The sequence below is a fragment of the Muntiacus reevesi genome, chromosome 11 (genome assembly GCF_963930625.1).
Source record: "Muntiacus reevesi chromosome 11, mMunRee1.1, whole genome shotgun sequence".
Taxonomy (NCBI): Eukaryota; Metazoa; Chordata; class Mammalia; order Artiodactyla; family Cervidae; genus Muntiacus; species Muntiacus reevesi.
The window spans coordinates 33,851,598-33,866,798 of NC_089259.1; the positions used below are offsets into that span (position 1 = coordinate 33,851,598).

General features: G+C 41.4%; 1 protein-coding gene across 6 annotated transcripts in view; it reads right to left on the reverse strand.

Annotated features, from left to right (window-relative positions):
* IFT88 (intraflagellar transport 88) overlaps positions 1 to 14,550 on the reverse strand; it is a 62,157-nt gene extending 47,607 nt beyond the window's left edge. For 5 of the 6 annotated variants that reach the window (XR_010658524.1, XM_065902133.1, XM_065902132.1 and 2 more), the window contains exons 1-3: positions 14,431 to 14,550; positions 7,449 to 7,544; positions 1,169 to 1,231 (exon numbers count right to left, since the gene is read on the reverse strand). Coding sequence is in view for 5 of the 6 variants with exons in the window: in XM_065902133.1 (XP_065758205.1) it covers positions 1,169 to 1,231; positions 7,449 to 7,538 (153 nt within the window). In the remaining variant the exon portion in view is untranslated. The other variant, XM_065902131.1, reaches the window with a different exon arrangement.
* Between the last annotated feature and the right edge of the window lie 651 nt (positions 14,551 to 15,201).

A 15,201-nucleotide genomic window follows, 5' to 3' on the forward strand; every position in this document is an offset into this window, starting at 1 on the left:
TCAACAAGGGTATCAAGAACACACAACGGGGGAAGGTCAGTCTCTCCCAAACAGCGCTGAGAATACTGGATATCCTCACACAAAACAATGAAATTGGACCCTTAGTCTTATAGAGCATTCAAAAATGAACTCAAAGTAGATTAAAGGCCCAAACATATGAGACCTAAAAGACTATAAAACTGGTAGAAAATAACAGAGGACAACTTCATGGCATTGGACTTAGCAATGATTTCCTGGATATGACATCAAAAAGCACAGGCAACATAAGCAAAAACAGACAAATGGGACCACATCAAACATATAGCCCTTTGTGAGCTAAAGGATCCAATCAACAGAATAAAAAACAGCTACGTACAGAATGGGAGAAAATATCTGCAAAGCATATATCCAATAAAGAACTCCTACGACTCAACAACAAAACATTAAATAACCCAGCTTAAAAATGGGTAAAACACTTGAACAGACATTTCTTCAAAGATCATATACAAATGGCCAAAAAGTATATGAAAAGATAACATCACTAATAATTGGAGAAATGCAAATCAAAACCACAATGAGAACCACCTCATACCCATTAAAACTGCTACTATTAAAAAACAGAAAATAACAAGTGTTAGTGAGGGGTAGAGGAACTGGAGCCTGCGTGCACTGTCAGCAGAACTACCATACAATCCAGCAACCCCACTTCCAGATATACACCCTGAAAACAGGACCTCATGATATTTGCGTCCCCAAGTTCACAGCAGTGCTGCTCACAACAGCCAAAAGGTGGAAGCAACCCAAGTTTGTGTAGAACAAGATGTGGTCCATTCAGACAATGAAATGTCATTCAGCCTTAAAAAGGAAGGAAACCCTGACACCTGCTATACCATGGATGAACCTTGAAGACGTTATGCTGAGTGAAATAACTGTTCAATTCCACTAACATGAGGCACCTAGAACAGGCAAAAACATAAAGATAAAGAGTAGAAATGTGGCCAGCAGCTGGAGGACGTTATTCAGTGAGGACAGAGCCTCAGTTTGGGAAAATGGAAAGTTCTAGGGGTCAGTTTCACAACAATGGGAATTAATTTAGCACTCCCAATGTGTACATTTAAAAACAATGAACAGGGTAAGCTTTATTGTTTTTTTTTTTTTTTTTTTACCATAACAAAAAAAATTCACTTACTGGAGGTCTTCTGCCATGACTAGTTCTCACAGCTTGCTGAAAGGCTGTGTCATTCTCCAATTCCTAAAACAAAAAGGCAAATTTAACATTCAATGTGAGGTGACAAATTTTAAAAAAATGTTTAGCTACTACTGTTTGGTGTTCAGGAACCTTTAGGATCCATCTTTCTTCATCTGCTGACATCCAGGTAGGGCTCAAGGACTCCTGTCCTCAACTTGCCCTTCACAGGACAAGAAATACCGAAGGCCCTCTCTCCCTTGGGGAGAGGAGCACTGACAATCTAGTCAAGTGCAAAGACATGTCACTGGCTACTGGCTCAATGGGTACTGTCAGCATGCCTGGTCCCAAGATCAAGTCTTTCTTTTTTTTTTTTAATTTTTAATTTTTTTTATTTTTTATTTTTCAGTGGGTGGTCTTTCTTGTCTCTCTCTTCCAAGTGACTGGAGCAGCAAGAACAGAGAATCACCCCCTCCTTTCCCCCTCCTCTCTTCTTCCATTTCCTGGGCCATGGCTACTAACCTTACCTGAGAAGCTGAGGACAGAAAAAGCTGCATCCTCTCCCAGAAATTGGGCAAACTCTCTTGTCTCATCTCCCAAGTGAAAATGGTTTTTCATCTCAGGGAGAGGTAAAGTCTGAGACCCAGACTGGAGCCAGCCGAGGCTCCACTGGGTCCAACCTGTCATGCTTTGGAACCAAAGGCTCAGCTGACATAAAACATTACTGTGCTTTGCTGATTCCTGACCCGTGCTCACATTCTCCCTCAGGAACCTGAGGAAAGTCACATTAGTCAGGGGCAAGTTACTAGGGCCCCCAGGTTTCCTATATAAAATGCTATTTTCCAACTCCCAGTGTAACCAGCCTTTGCCTCTGGTTCCTTCACTACCATAAGCTCTGAGTCCAGCCCTCTATACACATCAGTGCACACTTCTCACACTCGCCTCTGACTCACTTCAGTCTACTTCCCACAGAAATATATTTGCTGATTACTAAAAAACAAACAATACACTAAAAAAAAAATAGTCATTATCAATTAGTTTTTTAAAACCCTGGAGACAACATGGTTTTATAACCAAGGTGTACTTTACAAATGAACAAAATACAATGTACTTTAAACATGATTATGCACAAGCATTCTTTAGTTTTACTTCAAATAATCTTTATAACCTCCCATATCAACTACATAAAATGAAGTAAGTACAACACTGCTCTATTTAAAATGTATAACCAACAAGGCCCTACTGTGTAGCACATGGAACTCTGCTCAATGTTATGTGGCAGCCTGGATGGGAGAGGGGTTGAGGGGGGAGAATGGATACATGTATATGTATGGCTGAATCCCTTCAAAAGAAAAAAAAAAAAAAAAAATGAAGTAAGTACACAAATCTCACTCAGCCATAGAAACCAGGCAACTTTCCTGAGTCAAGCCAAGGGCTCCCTTGGGACATCTTTTAGGGGAAAAAAAGTCTAATATTCCTATATTACTAGTAAAATTCAATTAATCACCTCAAAGAAGTCTAACTAAATGATAAACTAAAACCTATCAACAAATTCTCCAATTACAAATACCAAACACAACTTTTGTAATTTCTTTTCCTTTGTTCATGATTTGATTAACAATTTGCACAATCTATGAACACCTTAGCAACTGTTTCAAGTAATTCAGTTATATATTAACTTATTCTAATTAATTAAAATAAAAGGAAACCATGAGCAAACCAAATTTTTATTTTACTGTATAATTTGTGTATGATATTCTGAATATTTGCTTCAAGTTATTAATAGATAATAAAGCCACACTGTGATGACCTGAAGAGTTAGGAAGTTTATCTGATATTATTAAAAATGATCATGATGATCTACTAATTGCACTTGTGGGACTCTACCCAAGAAATGTTTGATCACAAGGTAAAAAATTACTTATGCATAAAATTGTTCACTGTGTTATTGTTATTAATGGGGCAGAAAACTATAAATAACTATCCTATAGTCAGAAAGTAATCAATTGTATATAGTCAGTAGTATGCAGCCATTAAAACTATATTTAAATTTTTAGTATCATGAGACATTGTTTATGACATAGCCGAAAATAGGTAAGTAATCAGAAAAGTAATGGTTAGTTCAGTTCCAAACATTCTAAAAGAAAATTCTGTGTATATGCATGAAGGAAAGACAAACAAAACATTCAGTCAGTCAGTCAGTTCAGTTGCTCAGTTGTGTCCAATTCTTTGCGGCCTGCACACCAGGCCTCCCTGTCTATCACCAACTCTCAGAGTTTATTCAAACTCATGTCCATCGAGTCGGTGATGCCATCCAGCCATGTCATCCTCTGTCGTCCCCTTCTCCTTATGCTCCCAATCCCTCCCAACATCAGGGTCTTTTCCAATGAGTCACCTCTTTGCATGAGGTGGCCAAAATATTGGAGTTTCAGCTTCAGCATCAGTCCTTCCAATGAACACCCGGGACTGGTCTCCTTTAGGATGGACTGGTTGGATCTCCTTGCAGTCCAAGGGACTCTCAAGAGTCTTCTCCAACACCACAGTTCAAAAACATCAATCTTTTGGCGCTCAGCTTTCTTCACAGTCCAACTCTCACAATACATGACCACTGGAAAAACCATAGCCTTGACTAAACAGACCTCTGTTGGCAAAGTAATGGCTCTGCTTTTTAATAAGCTATTTAGGTTGGTCATAAATTTCCTTCCAAGGAGTAAGCGTCTTTTAATTTCATGGCTGCAATCACCATCTGCAGTGATTTTGGAGCCCCCAAAAATAAAGTCTGACACTGCATCCACTGTTTCCCCATCTATTTCTCATGAAGTGATGGGACCAGATGTCATGATCTTAGTTTTTGGAATGTTGAGCTTTAAGCCAACTTTTTTACTCCCTTCTTTCACTTTCATCAAGAGACTTTTTAGTTCCTCTTCACTTTCTGCCATAAGGGTGCTGTCATCTGCATATCTGAGGTTATTGATAGTTCTCCCAGCAATCTTGATTCCAGCTTGTGCTTCTTCCAGCCCAGCCTTTCTCATGATATACTCTGCATATAAGTTAAACAAGCAGGGTAACAATATACAGCCTTGACGTACTCCTTTTCCTATTTGGAACCAGTCTGTTGGTCCATGTCCAGTTCTAACTGTTGTTTCCTGACCTGCATATAGGTTTCTGAAGAGGTGGGTCAGGTGGTCTGGTATTCCCATCTCTTTCAGAATTTTCCATAGTTTATTGTGATCCACACAGTCAAAGGCTTTGGCATAGTCAATAAAGCAGAAATAGATGTTTTTATGGAACTCTCTTGCTTTTTCGATGATCCAGCTGATGTCAGCAATTTGATTTCTGGTTCCTCTGCCTTTCCTAAAACTAGCTTGAACATCTGGAAGTTCACGGTTCACGTATTACTGAAGCCAGGCTTGGAGAATTTTGAGCATTACTTTACTAACGTGTGAGATTAAGTGCAATTGTGTGGTAGTTTGAGCATTCTTTGGGATTGGAATGAAAACTGACATTTTACAGTCCTGTGGCCACTGCTGAGTTTTCCAAATTTGCTGGCATACTAAAAGCAGCACCTTCACAACATCATCTCTCAGGATTTGAAATAGCTCAACTGGAATTCCATCACCTCCACTAGCTGTGTTCATAGTGATGCTTTCTAAGGACCACCTGACTTCACATTCCAGGATGTCTGGCTCTAGGTGAGTGATCACATCATTGTGATTATCTGGGTCATGAAGATCTTTTTTGTATAGTCCTTCTGTGTATTCTCGCCACCTCTTCTTAATATCATCTGCTTTTGTTAGGTCCATACCATTTCTGTCCTTTATTGAGCCCATCTTTGCATGAAATGTTCCCTTGGTGTCTCTAATTTTCTTGACGAGATCTCTAGTCTTTCTCATTCTGTTGTTTTCCTCTATTTCTTTGCACTGATTGCTGAGGAAGGCTTTCTTATCTCTCCTTGGGACTCTGTGTTCAAATCGGTATATCTTTCCTTTTCTCCTTTGCTTTTCGCTTCTCTTCTTTTCACAGCTATTTGTAAGGCCACCTCAGACAACCATTTTGCCTTTTTGCATTTCTTTTTCATGGGGATGGTCTTGATCCCTGTCTCCTGTACAATGTCACGAACCTTCGTCCATGGTTCATCAGGCACTCTATCAGATCTAGTCCTTTAAATCTATTTCTTACTTCCACTGTATAGTCATAAGGGATTTGATTTACGTCATACCTGAATGGTCTAGTGGTTTTCCCTACTTTCTTCAGTTTAAGTCTGAATTTGGCAATAAGGAGTTCTTGATCTGAGCCACAGTCAGCTCCGTTCTTGTTTTTGCTGACTGAATAGAGCTTCTCCATCTTTGGCTGCAAAGAATATAATCAATCTGATTTCGGTGTTGACCATCTGGTGATGTCCATGTGTAGAGTCTTCTCTTGTGTTGTTGGAAGAGGGTGTTTGCTATGACCAGTGCATTCTCTTGGCAGAACTCTATTAGCCTTTGCCCTGCTTCATTCTGTACTCCAAGGCCAAATTTGCCTGTTACTCCAGTTGTTTCTTGACTTCCTACTTTTACATTCCAGTCCCCTATAATGAAAAAGACGTCTTTTTTGGGTGTTAGTTCTAAAAGGTCTTGTAGGTCTTCATAGAACCGTTCAACTTCAGTTTCTTCGGCGTTACTGGTTGGGGCATAGGCTTGGATTACCATGATATTGAATGGTTTGCCTTGGAAACGAACAGAGATCATTCTGTCATTTTTGAGATTGCATCCAAGTACTACATTTCGGATTCTTTTGTTGACTATGATGGCTACTCCATTCTTCTAAGGGATTCCTGCCCACAGTAGTAAATATAATGGTCATTAGCAGTAGTTATTTCTGAGTGGTGGAATTATGGACAATTTTGTTTTCCAACAATGGGCACATATATTTTTATACATGTAACTTTTATAACTGGGAGAAAGGGAAAGATTTAATGGTTTTCATAATTAACACTAACTTAGGAAAATGCCCATGTTTTAATACATATTTTTAAAAACTAGGCTCTATAGTCATATCCATGTATACAGATGTTTGTATTAAATATATAGGGAGGGACACACCTATCTACATAAAAAGACAAGGAACACAGCAAAACATCGGTGCTATGACCTGCTACAGTACAGGTCATCACCAGGTAACAGTATTTGTCATTTTATTTTTTTTTCTAATCTTCTCTATTTTTCAAATTTTCTATGATAAATAATATCTCCTAGATTTTTACTTCATACAGAGTAAATGAATAGTTTCTATTTTCTCTTCTTGCTTTCTAGGTCTCAAATTCACAAACCATCATTCTTCTCCAGAGGGAAAAACTTCAAAAATTACTGAAAGTCACGTGAAAAACTCGAGAATAGAATGTAAGTTCCTATATTAAAGTCCTCTGAATGCTAATATTTGATTCTCACATACTAGCAAGAAAATTAGGGCTCACATCCTTCGTCCTTAAATTGTTTCACACACTAATTCAAGGTAAATTTATAAAGCAGCTTCTTCTGGTTTTTGTCTTTTACAATTTGGAAACTGTAATTCTCACAATGTAAACAGATTTAAAATAATCAAATAATTGTCTTAATAACAATTTCATCCTATAATTACTATACCACTAAATATTAAGCAGATATAGGCTTGTTGACATAAGTGAACATTCATAAAAGGAAAAAAGCAGGTTACAAAACAGTACACATAGTATGATACCATTTTCTCCAAAAACATATAGACATACGGTATACATAAATATATATACACATATATTTCTGCATAGGGAAACATTTAGCATTAAGCACTGTAACTTAGTTGATGTTTATCTCTGGGTGGTGACAGTTTCAATTATTTTAATTTTTTATTTTTATTCTCTAGTTTTTCTATAAAATACTTGTATAATGTAATTCAAAGAAGAAAAGTAACTCTATATGACATTTCAAATTTAGAGCAGTAAAAAACCAATTTTAGGCACCTCAAGGGATCTAAGTCTTTTAACATACATATTCAGGTAACTAGTGTAAAAGAATACAAGAATATAATTGATCCTAATTCTTTTCCATAACATTTTTTCATATCTCTATGCTTTTCCCTTCTGCTGCGATTATTACTATTGGTAGAAGTTAGTACAGTCTTCAGTAATAGCACTTTTCTAGCCTTTAAATCAACTTAACTTAATCTAAAGCATAATATAGCAGAACTGTCAAATTCAAAATTTTCACAAACCAGCTGGTTAGCAAAGACCAAAGTAAAAACCAATAAAACAAAAATTTTTTTTTACCTCAGTATCATAGGTTGGATTGTAGTCATTATAGCCAGAATAAAGATCATCATCATCTGTTTCTGGGGCCAGATGTACATTTTGCATCATTTGTACCTGTGAAAAATCACTGTTGTAAATGTATTCTTGAAATAATTCTTAATTGAAATAAAGCGCAACTATTAACAACCTTTCTGGTCAAATTTATGTCTACATATGTTTATGGCTTAAACATTTTTCGTGTCAAATTCTTAAAACTAGGTATCAAAACAGACACACAAGTCAATGGAACAGAATAGAGAGGGCCCAATAAATGTGAGCATTTAAGATCGATTAATTTATGACAAGGGACCCAAAAATAAACAATGGAGAAAGGACAGTCTCTTCGACAAATGGTGTTGGGAAAACTGGACAGCCACATGCAAAAAAATACATCTGGGCCCTACCTTATACCATATACAAAAATCAATGCAAAATGCACATAAGACTTGAAACCATAAAACTTGTAAACATAGATGATAAGTGCCTTGACATCAGTTTTGATGATACCTTTTCTGGAATTGACACCAAAAGAAATGACAACAAAACTAAAAATAGGTAAGTGGGACTAAATCAAACTTAAAAGTTTCTGCACAGCAAATGAAATCATCAACAAAATGAAAAGGTTATTGGGAGAAATATTTGCAAATCATGTATCTGATAAGGGGTTAATATCCAAAATATATAAAGAACTCATGTAACTCAACAACAACAACAAAAACTCAATTAAAAAATGGACAACCCAATCAAAAAATGGGCCAAAGATCTAAACAGACATTTCTCCAAAGAAGACATACAGATGGCTAACAAACACATGGAAAGATGCTCAACATCACTCATTATCAGAGAAATGCAAATCAAAACCACAGCGAGGTACCATTACACGCCAGTCAGGATGGCTGCTATCCAAAAGTCTACAAGCAATAAATGCTGGAGAGGGTGTGGAGAAAAGGGAACCCTCTTACACTGTTGGTGGGAATGCAAACTAGTATAGCCACTAGGGAGAACAGTGTGGAGATTCCTTAAAAACCTGGAAATAGAACTGCCATATGACCCAGCAATCCCACTCCTAATCATACACACGGAGGAAACCAGATCTGAAAGAGACACGTGTACCCCAATGTTCATCGCAGCACTGTTCATAATAGCCAGGGCATGGAAGCAACATAGATGCCCATCAGCAGACGAACGGATAAGAAAGCTGTGGTACATATACACAATGGACTATTATTCAGCCATTAAAAAGAATACATTTGAATCAATTCTAATGAGATGGATAAAACTGGAGCCCATTATACAGAGTGAAGTAAGCCAGAAAGATAAACACCAATACAGTATGCTAACGCATATATATGGAATTTAGAAAGATGGTAACGATAACCCTATATGCAAGACAGAAAAAGAGACATAGATGTATAGAACAAACTTCTGGACTCTATGGGAGAAGGCTAGGGTGGGATAAATAGAGAGAACAGCATTGAAGCATGTATACTATTAAGTGTGAAACAGATCGCCAGTCTAGGTTGGATGCATGAAACAAGTGCTCAGGGCTGGTGCACTGGGATGACCCAGAAGGAAGGGAAGGGATGGGGAGGGAGTTGGGAGGGGGGGTTCAGGATGGGGAACACATGTAAATCCATGGCTGATTCATGTCAATGTATGGCAAAAACCACTACAATATTGTAATTAGCCTCCAACTAATAAAAATAAATGGAAAAAAAAATGGGCAGAGGGGACTTCCCCAGTGATCCAGTGGTTAAGAATTCGCCTGTCAATGCAGGGGACAAGGGTTTGATCCCTAGTCTGGGAAGATCTCACATGTCATGGAGCCTGTGCTATAAAGCCTTTGAGCCACAACTACTGAGCCCATGTGCCACAACTAATGAAGCTGGTGAGCTCAGAGCCTGTGCTCCACAACAAAGAAGGTACAATAAGAAGCCCATGCAACACAACGAAGAGCAGCCCCTGGGGCTCACAGCTAGAGAAAGCCCTCACACAGTAACAAAGACCCAGGACAACCAAAAATAAATACAGTATTTTAAAAAATGAGCAGAGGACCTAAATATACATTTTTCCAAATCAGACAATACAGATAGTTATGAAAAGATGCTCAACCTCACTAATCATCAGGGAAATAAAATAAAAAATACAAGGAGAAAGCACCTCACACTGGTTAGAATGGTAATTGTAAAAAACAATAAAAGCATTGATGAGGATGTGAAGGAAAGGAAACCCTTGTGCACTGTTGGTAGGACTATAAGCTGATGAAGCCACTATGGAGAACAGTATGGAGATTCCTAAAAAATTAAAAATACAGTTACTGAACAATCTAGCAATTCCACTTCTGGGTATTTATCTGAAATAAATGAAAAGAGTAACTCAAAAAAGTATCTGCACCACTATGTTTGCTGTATCATTACTAACAAGTAAGATATGGAAACAACCTATGTGTCCATCGATGGATGACTGGATAAAGAAAATGTGATACACACACAAACACAGGTGCACACATACAATGGACTACTATTCAGCCCCCAAAAGGAAATTTTGCCATTATGATTATGGATGGATCTATATGGCATTGTTGTTTAGTCACTAAGTAGTATCCTATTATTTTGTAACCCCATGGACTGGAGCCCGCTGGGCTCCTCTGTCCATGGGATTTCCCAGGCAAGAATACTGGGGTGGGTTACCATTTCCTTCTCCAGGGCATCTTTCCGACCTAGGGATCAAAACTGAATCTCCTGCATTGGCAGGCAGATTCTTTACGACTGCACCACCTGGGAAGCCGAGAATGCACTATGCTGAGCGAAATTAAGTCAGATAGAGAAAGACAAAAACTGCATGATCTCACTTATCTTTGGAATCTAAAAACAAAAACAAGGGAATTCCCTGGCATTTCAGTGGTTAGGACTCGGTGCTGTCACTGCGGAGGGCCTGGGTTCAATCCCTGGTGGATGAACTAAGATCCCACTAGCCCCACAGTTGAGTTGAGTTGAGTCGCTCAGTCGTATCTGACTCTTTGCGACCCCATGGACTGCAGTACACCAGGCCTCCCTGTCCATCACCAACTCCTGGAGTTTACTCAAATTCATGCCCATTGAGTTGGTGATGCCACCAGCCATCTCATCCTCCGTCATCCCCTTCTCCTCCTGATTTCAATCTTTCCCAGCATCAGGGTTTTTTCCAATGAGTCAGTTCGCATCAGGTGGCCAAAGTATTGGAGTTTCAGCTTCAGCATCAGTCCTTCCAATGAATATTCAGGACTGATTTCCTTTGGGATGGACTGGTTGGATCTCCTTGCAGTCCAAGAGACTCTCAAGGGTCTTCTCCAACACCACAGTTCAAAAGCATCAGTTCTTTGGCACTCAACTTTCTTTATAGTCCAACTTTCACATCCATACATGACTACTGGAAAAACCATAGCTTTGACTACACAGACCTTTGTTGGCAAAGTAATATCTCTGCTTTTTAATATGCTATCTAGGTTGGTCATAACTTTTCTTCCAAGGAGTAAGCGTCTTTTAATTTCATGACTGCAGTCACCATCTGCAGTGATTCTGGAGCCCCAAAAATAAAGTCTGTCACTGTTTCCATTGTTTCCCCATTTACTTGCCATGAGGTGATGGGACCAGATGCCATGATCTTAGTTTTCTGAATGTTGAGTTTTAAGTCAGCTTTATCATTCTCCTCTTTCACTTTCACCAAGAGGCTTTTTAGTTCCTCTTCACTTTCTGCCATAAGAGTGGTGTCATCTGCATATCTGAGGTAATGGATATTTCTCCTAGCAATTTTGATTCCAGCTTGTGCTTCAGCCAGTCCAGCATTTCTCATGATGTACTCTGCATATAAGTTAAATAAGCTGGATGACAATATACAGACTTGATGTACTCCTTTCCTGATTTGGAAACAGTCTGTTGCTCCATGTCCAGTTCTAACTGTTGCTTCCTGACCTGCATACAGATTTCTCAGGGGCCAGGTCAGGTGGTCTGGAATTCCCATCTCTTGAAGAATTTTCCACAGTTTGTTGTGATCCACACAGCTAAAGATTTTGGCATAGTCAATAAAGCAGAAATAGATGTTTTTCTGGAATTCTCTTGCTTTTTTGATGATCCAGCTGATGTTGGCAATTTGATCTCTGGTTCCTCTGCCTTTTCTAAATCCAGTTTGTACATCTGGAAGTTCATGGTTCGCGTATTACTGAAGCCCGGCTTGGAGAATGTTGAGCATTACTTTGCTAGTGTGTGAGATGAGTGCAACTGTGCGGTAGTCTGAACACTCTAGAATCCGCCTGCAATGCAGGAGACCCCAGTTCAATTCCTGGGTTGGGCAGATCCCCTGGAGAAGAGATAGGCTACCCACCCCAGTATTCTTGGGCTTCCCTTGAGGCTCAGCTGTACAAGAATCCTGTAAAGTGGGAGACCTTGTGGCTCAGCTGTACAAGAATCCACCTGTTAAGTGGGAGATCTGGGTTCGATCCCTGGGTTAGGAAGATTCCCTGGAGAAGGAAAAGGCTACCCACTCCAGTATTCTGGCCTGGAGAATTCCATGGACTAAGTCCATGGGGTCGCAAAGAGTCGGACATGACTGAGAGACTTTCACTTTCACTTTGAACATTCTTTGGCATTGCCTTTCTTTGGGATTGGAATGAAAACTGACCTTTTCCAGTCCTGTGGCCACTGCTGAGTTTTCCAAACTTGCTGGCATATTGAGTGCAGCACTTTCACAGCATCATCTTTTAGGATTTGAAATAGCTCATCTGGAATTTCATCACCTCCACTAGCTTTGTTCGTAGTGATGCTTCCTAAGGCCAACTTGACTTCGCATTCCAGGATGAACTAAGATCCCACAAGCCCCACAGTGGAGCCCCAAAACAAACAAAGAAAACTACTGCAGTATAAACAATGAACATGCTTTAGTTCTTTAGTGCATTCTTTAGCTTGTGCATTCTTTAGTTCTGTGCATTCTTTTTTTTTAAATTTTTCAACTGAAGGATAATTGCTTTATAGAATTATCTGTACAAGCTTTAGTGAAGATGCATATTTTCAATTTTATTGAGTGTGTCTGTATGTGTGTGTGTACATATATATATATATATATGTACACACACACACACACACAGAGGAATGGAATTGCTGGGTCACGTGGCAACATTATGTTTAACTTTTTGTCTGTTCAGATGCTTTGCCCATTTTTAAAAATTGGTTTTTTGATCTGATTCATGTTGAGGTTTGACAGAAAACGACAAAATTCTGTAAAGCAATTATCCTTAAATTTAAAAAAAAGAATTCCTTGGGTGTACCCTGGCAGTCCAGTGGTTAGGATCCTGCACATTCACTGCCATGGCGCTTCACTCCCTGGTCCCACAAACCAAGTCTTGTGGCATGCAAAAAAAAAAAAAAAAAAGAAGAAGAAAAAAAAAAAGAATCCCTATATATTCTTGATATTAGATCTTGTCAGAGAAACAATTAGCAAATATTTTCTCCCATTCTGTGCACTGTCTTTCCACCTTCTTGTCCTTTGAAGCACAAAACTTTTTAATTCAATGATGGGCTTCCCAGGTGGCGCAGGGGTACGCTAAGAATCTACCTGCCAACGCAGAAGATGCAGGTTCGATCCCTGGGTCGGGAAGATCCCCAGGAGGAGGAAATGGCAACCCACTCCATATTCTCGCCTGGAAAATCTCATGGACAAAGCCTGGAGGGCTACAGTCCATGGGTCGCAAAGAGACGGACAGTACCGAGCACGTACGCGCACGCGCACACACATAATTCTTTGGTTGGTTGTGCTTTAGATGTTAGAGCTAAAAAACCACTGCCTAATCCAAGTTCAAGAAGACTTACACTTGTTTTCTTCTAAGGGTTTCATGGCTTTAGCTCCTAGCTTTAGGGAATTTTTTTTTTTTTTTAAGCTGAAAGGCGGGGCATGTGGGTCTCAGTTCCCCCATGCACCCTACATTTGGTGGACAGAGTCTTAACCACTGGGCCACCAGAGAAGTCCTAGATTTAGGTCTTTTTAGTTAACTTTGCATTACTTTTTGGAGATGAAAATTCACAAGAGCAAATGTCAATCATATACAAATATTCATTCCAAAATACCTCCGGAAAGTATTAAGTCAATGACAGAAGATATATAAAAAATTTTAACTTACAAGCTTTAGGTCAGGTAATGTGAAACCAGGGGTTCGCAAAGGTTAGCATTTGCCAGAAACCCACGGACTTCTTAAAATAAGATTGCCATTCCCCGCCTTCACCAGTATCTTATTCACTGGTGGGAGTCATCACCCTCATTCCTTGGAGAGTGAAGTTCTAACAAGTTTCTAATCAGGTGTTGCTGATGCTGATATGGTCCACGGACCACACGTTGAGGACCACTGTGCACAAGGAGAACCTCCTGATTACAAGCCCCACTTAAGTCAATTTAGTTGACATGTCTGTCAGCAAAACTAGCTGCTTTACAACTGGAGACCGTTTCTTCTGGACTAACCAGACCAAAAAAGTTCATCTTTGAGAAACTCGGCCTAAACCGACACGGTGGGAACAAACGCAGAGAGTGTGGGTGGGGAAAGGTGAGGCGCCCAGGTGAGGCGATCGAGCTCCACCAAGGCCCGGTGCAAAGACAGCTCCCAGGACGGCGCCTCCCGGACTCAGCACGGAAAGTCCCCCCGGGGCCCCCGTCCCGACCCGCGGCCTCCTGCCCCCCGGGGTCGGCACCAGACAGCCCTCTGCCTAGAGGCGGGGGCCGACTCCAGCCCGGGGACGCCCACCTCTGTGACGGAAGCCCGAACTCGCGCCTCCCTCACCCGCCAAGCCTTCCCGGGGATTTCGGTGCTTCCCGTCACGAACTCGCGGTGAGGGGTTTAGGGCCGCGCGGGAGGGAAGGGCAGAGCCCCCTACCGCGTCCCACCCCCACGGCCCCCTCAGAGGGCGCCTGGGACCCGCGCCGCCCCGGGGCCCTCTTCTACCTCGCCGCGAGTGGAGGAGGGCGACTGCGAGCGCGGCGGGGCGGGTGCGGCCTTGGCGGGACTCTTCAGCGAGCGACGCGTCCGCGGGGTTGCCACGCGCGAAACCAAGGAAGCCGCTCCCACAGTGCTCCGCGAGAGGGCGGGACCGAGCCTTTAGAGAGAAATAGGCCTGGCGGGCGGGGCGGGGCCGAGGGGCGGGGCGGGGCCGGTCGCGTGGAAGCGGGCAGGAGGAGGGGCCACACAGAGGCGGTCCTAGCGAGGCGACGGGGATGGTGGAATCGGGCACGGGGTACCGGAAGGCAAGGAAGCCACAGTCCTCTAGATCCTAATGAACTCAGCTGGAGGGCCGGTCACCGGCGGGTGGTGCTAGTTGCTGTGAATAGCTCCGGTGGCTGCGGCACTAGCCTGTGAGCCCTGGAAGAGCGTCAAGGCCGCGCTGGCTGGCTGGACCCACCCCCAGCCCCACCCCTCGGTTCCCCTTGCGTCCAGCTGGAGCCTGGAGGATGGGGGGGGCGGGGGGGGGGGAGCCTCCGGGGGAGCCTCCCGCACCTCGTGGTCCTGTCTTGTGTATTCCTGCCCTGGACACCTCGGGGGTGGACTGAGTCGGCCCAAGGCCATCACCTCAGTGTGATGCTCAGCAAGAGAATGAGGAGTGGACTTCATAACTGGTTCACATCATTAAAGTTTCTCCTACATTTTAAAATAAATCGCAAGGAGGCGTCTTTTAAAGACACCAGTAATTAGTGATTTTTAAACTTTAAGTTTTAAAGT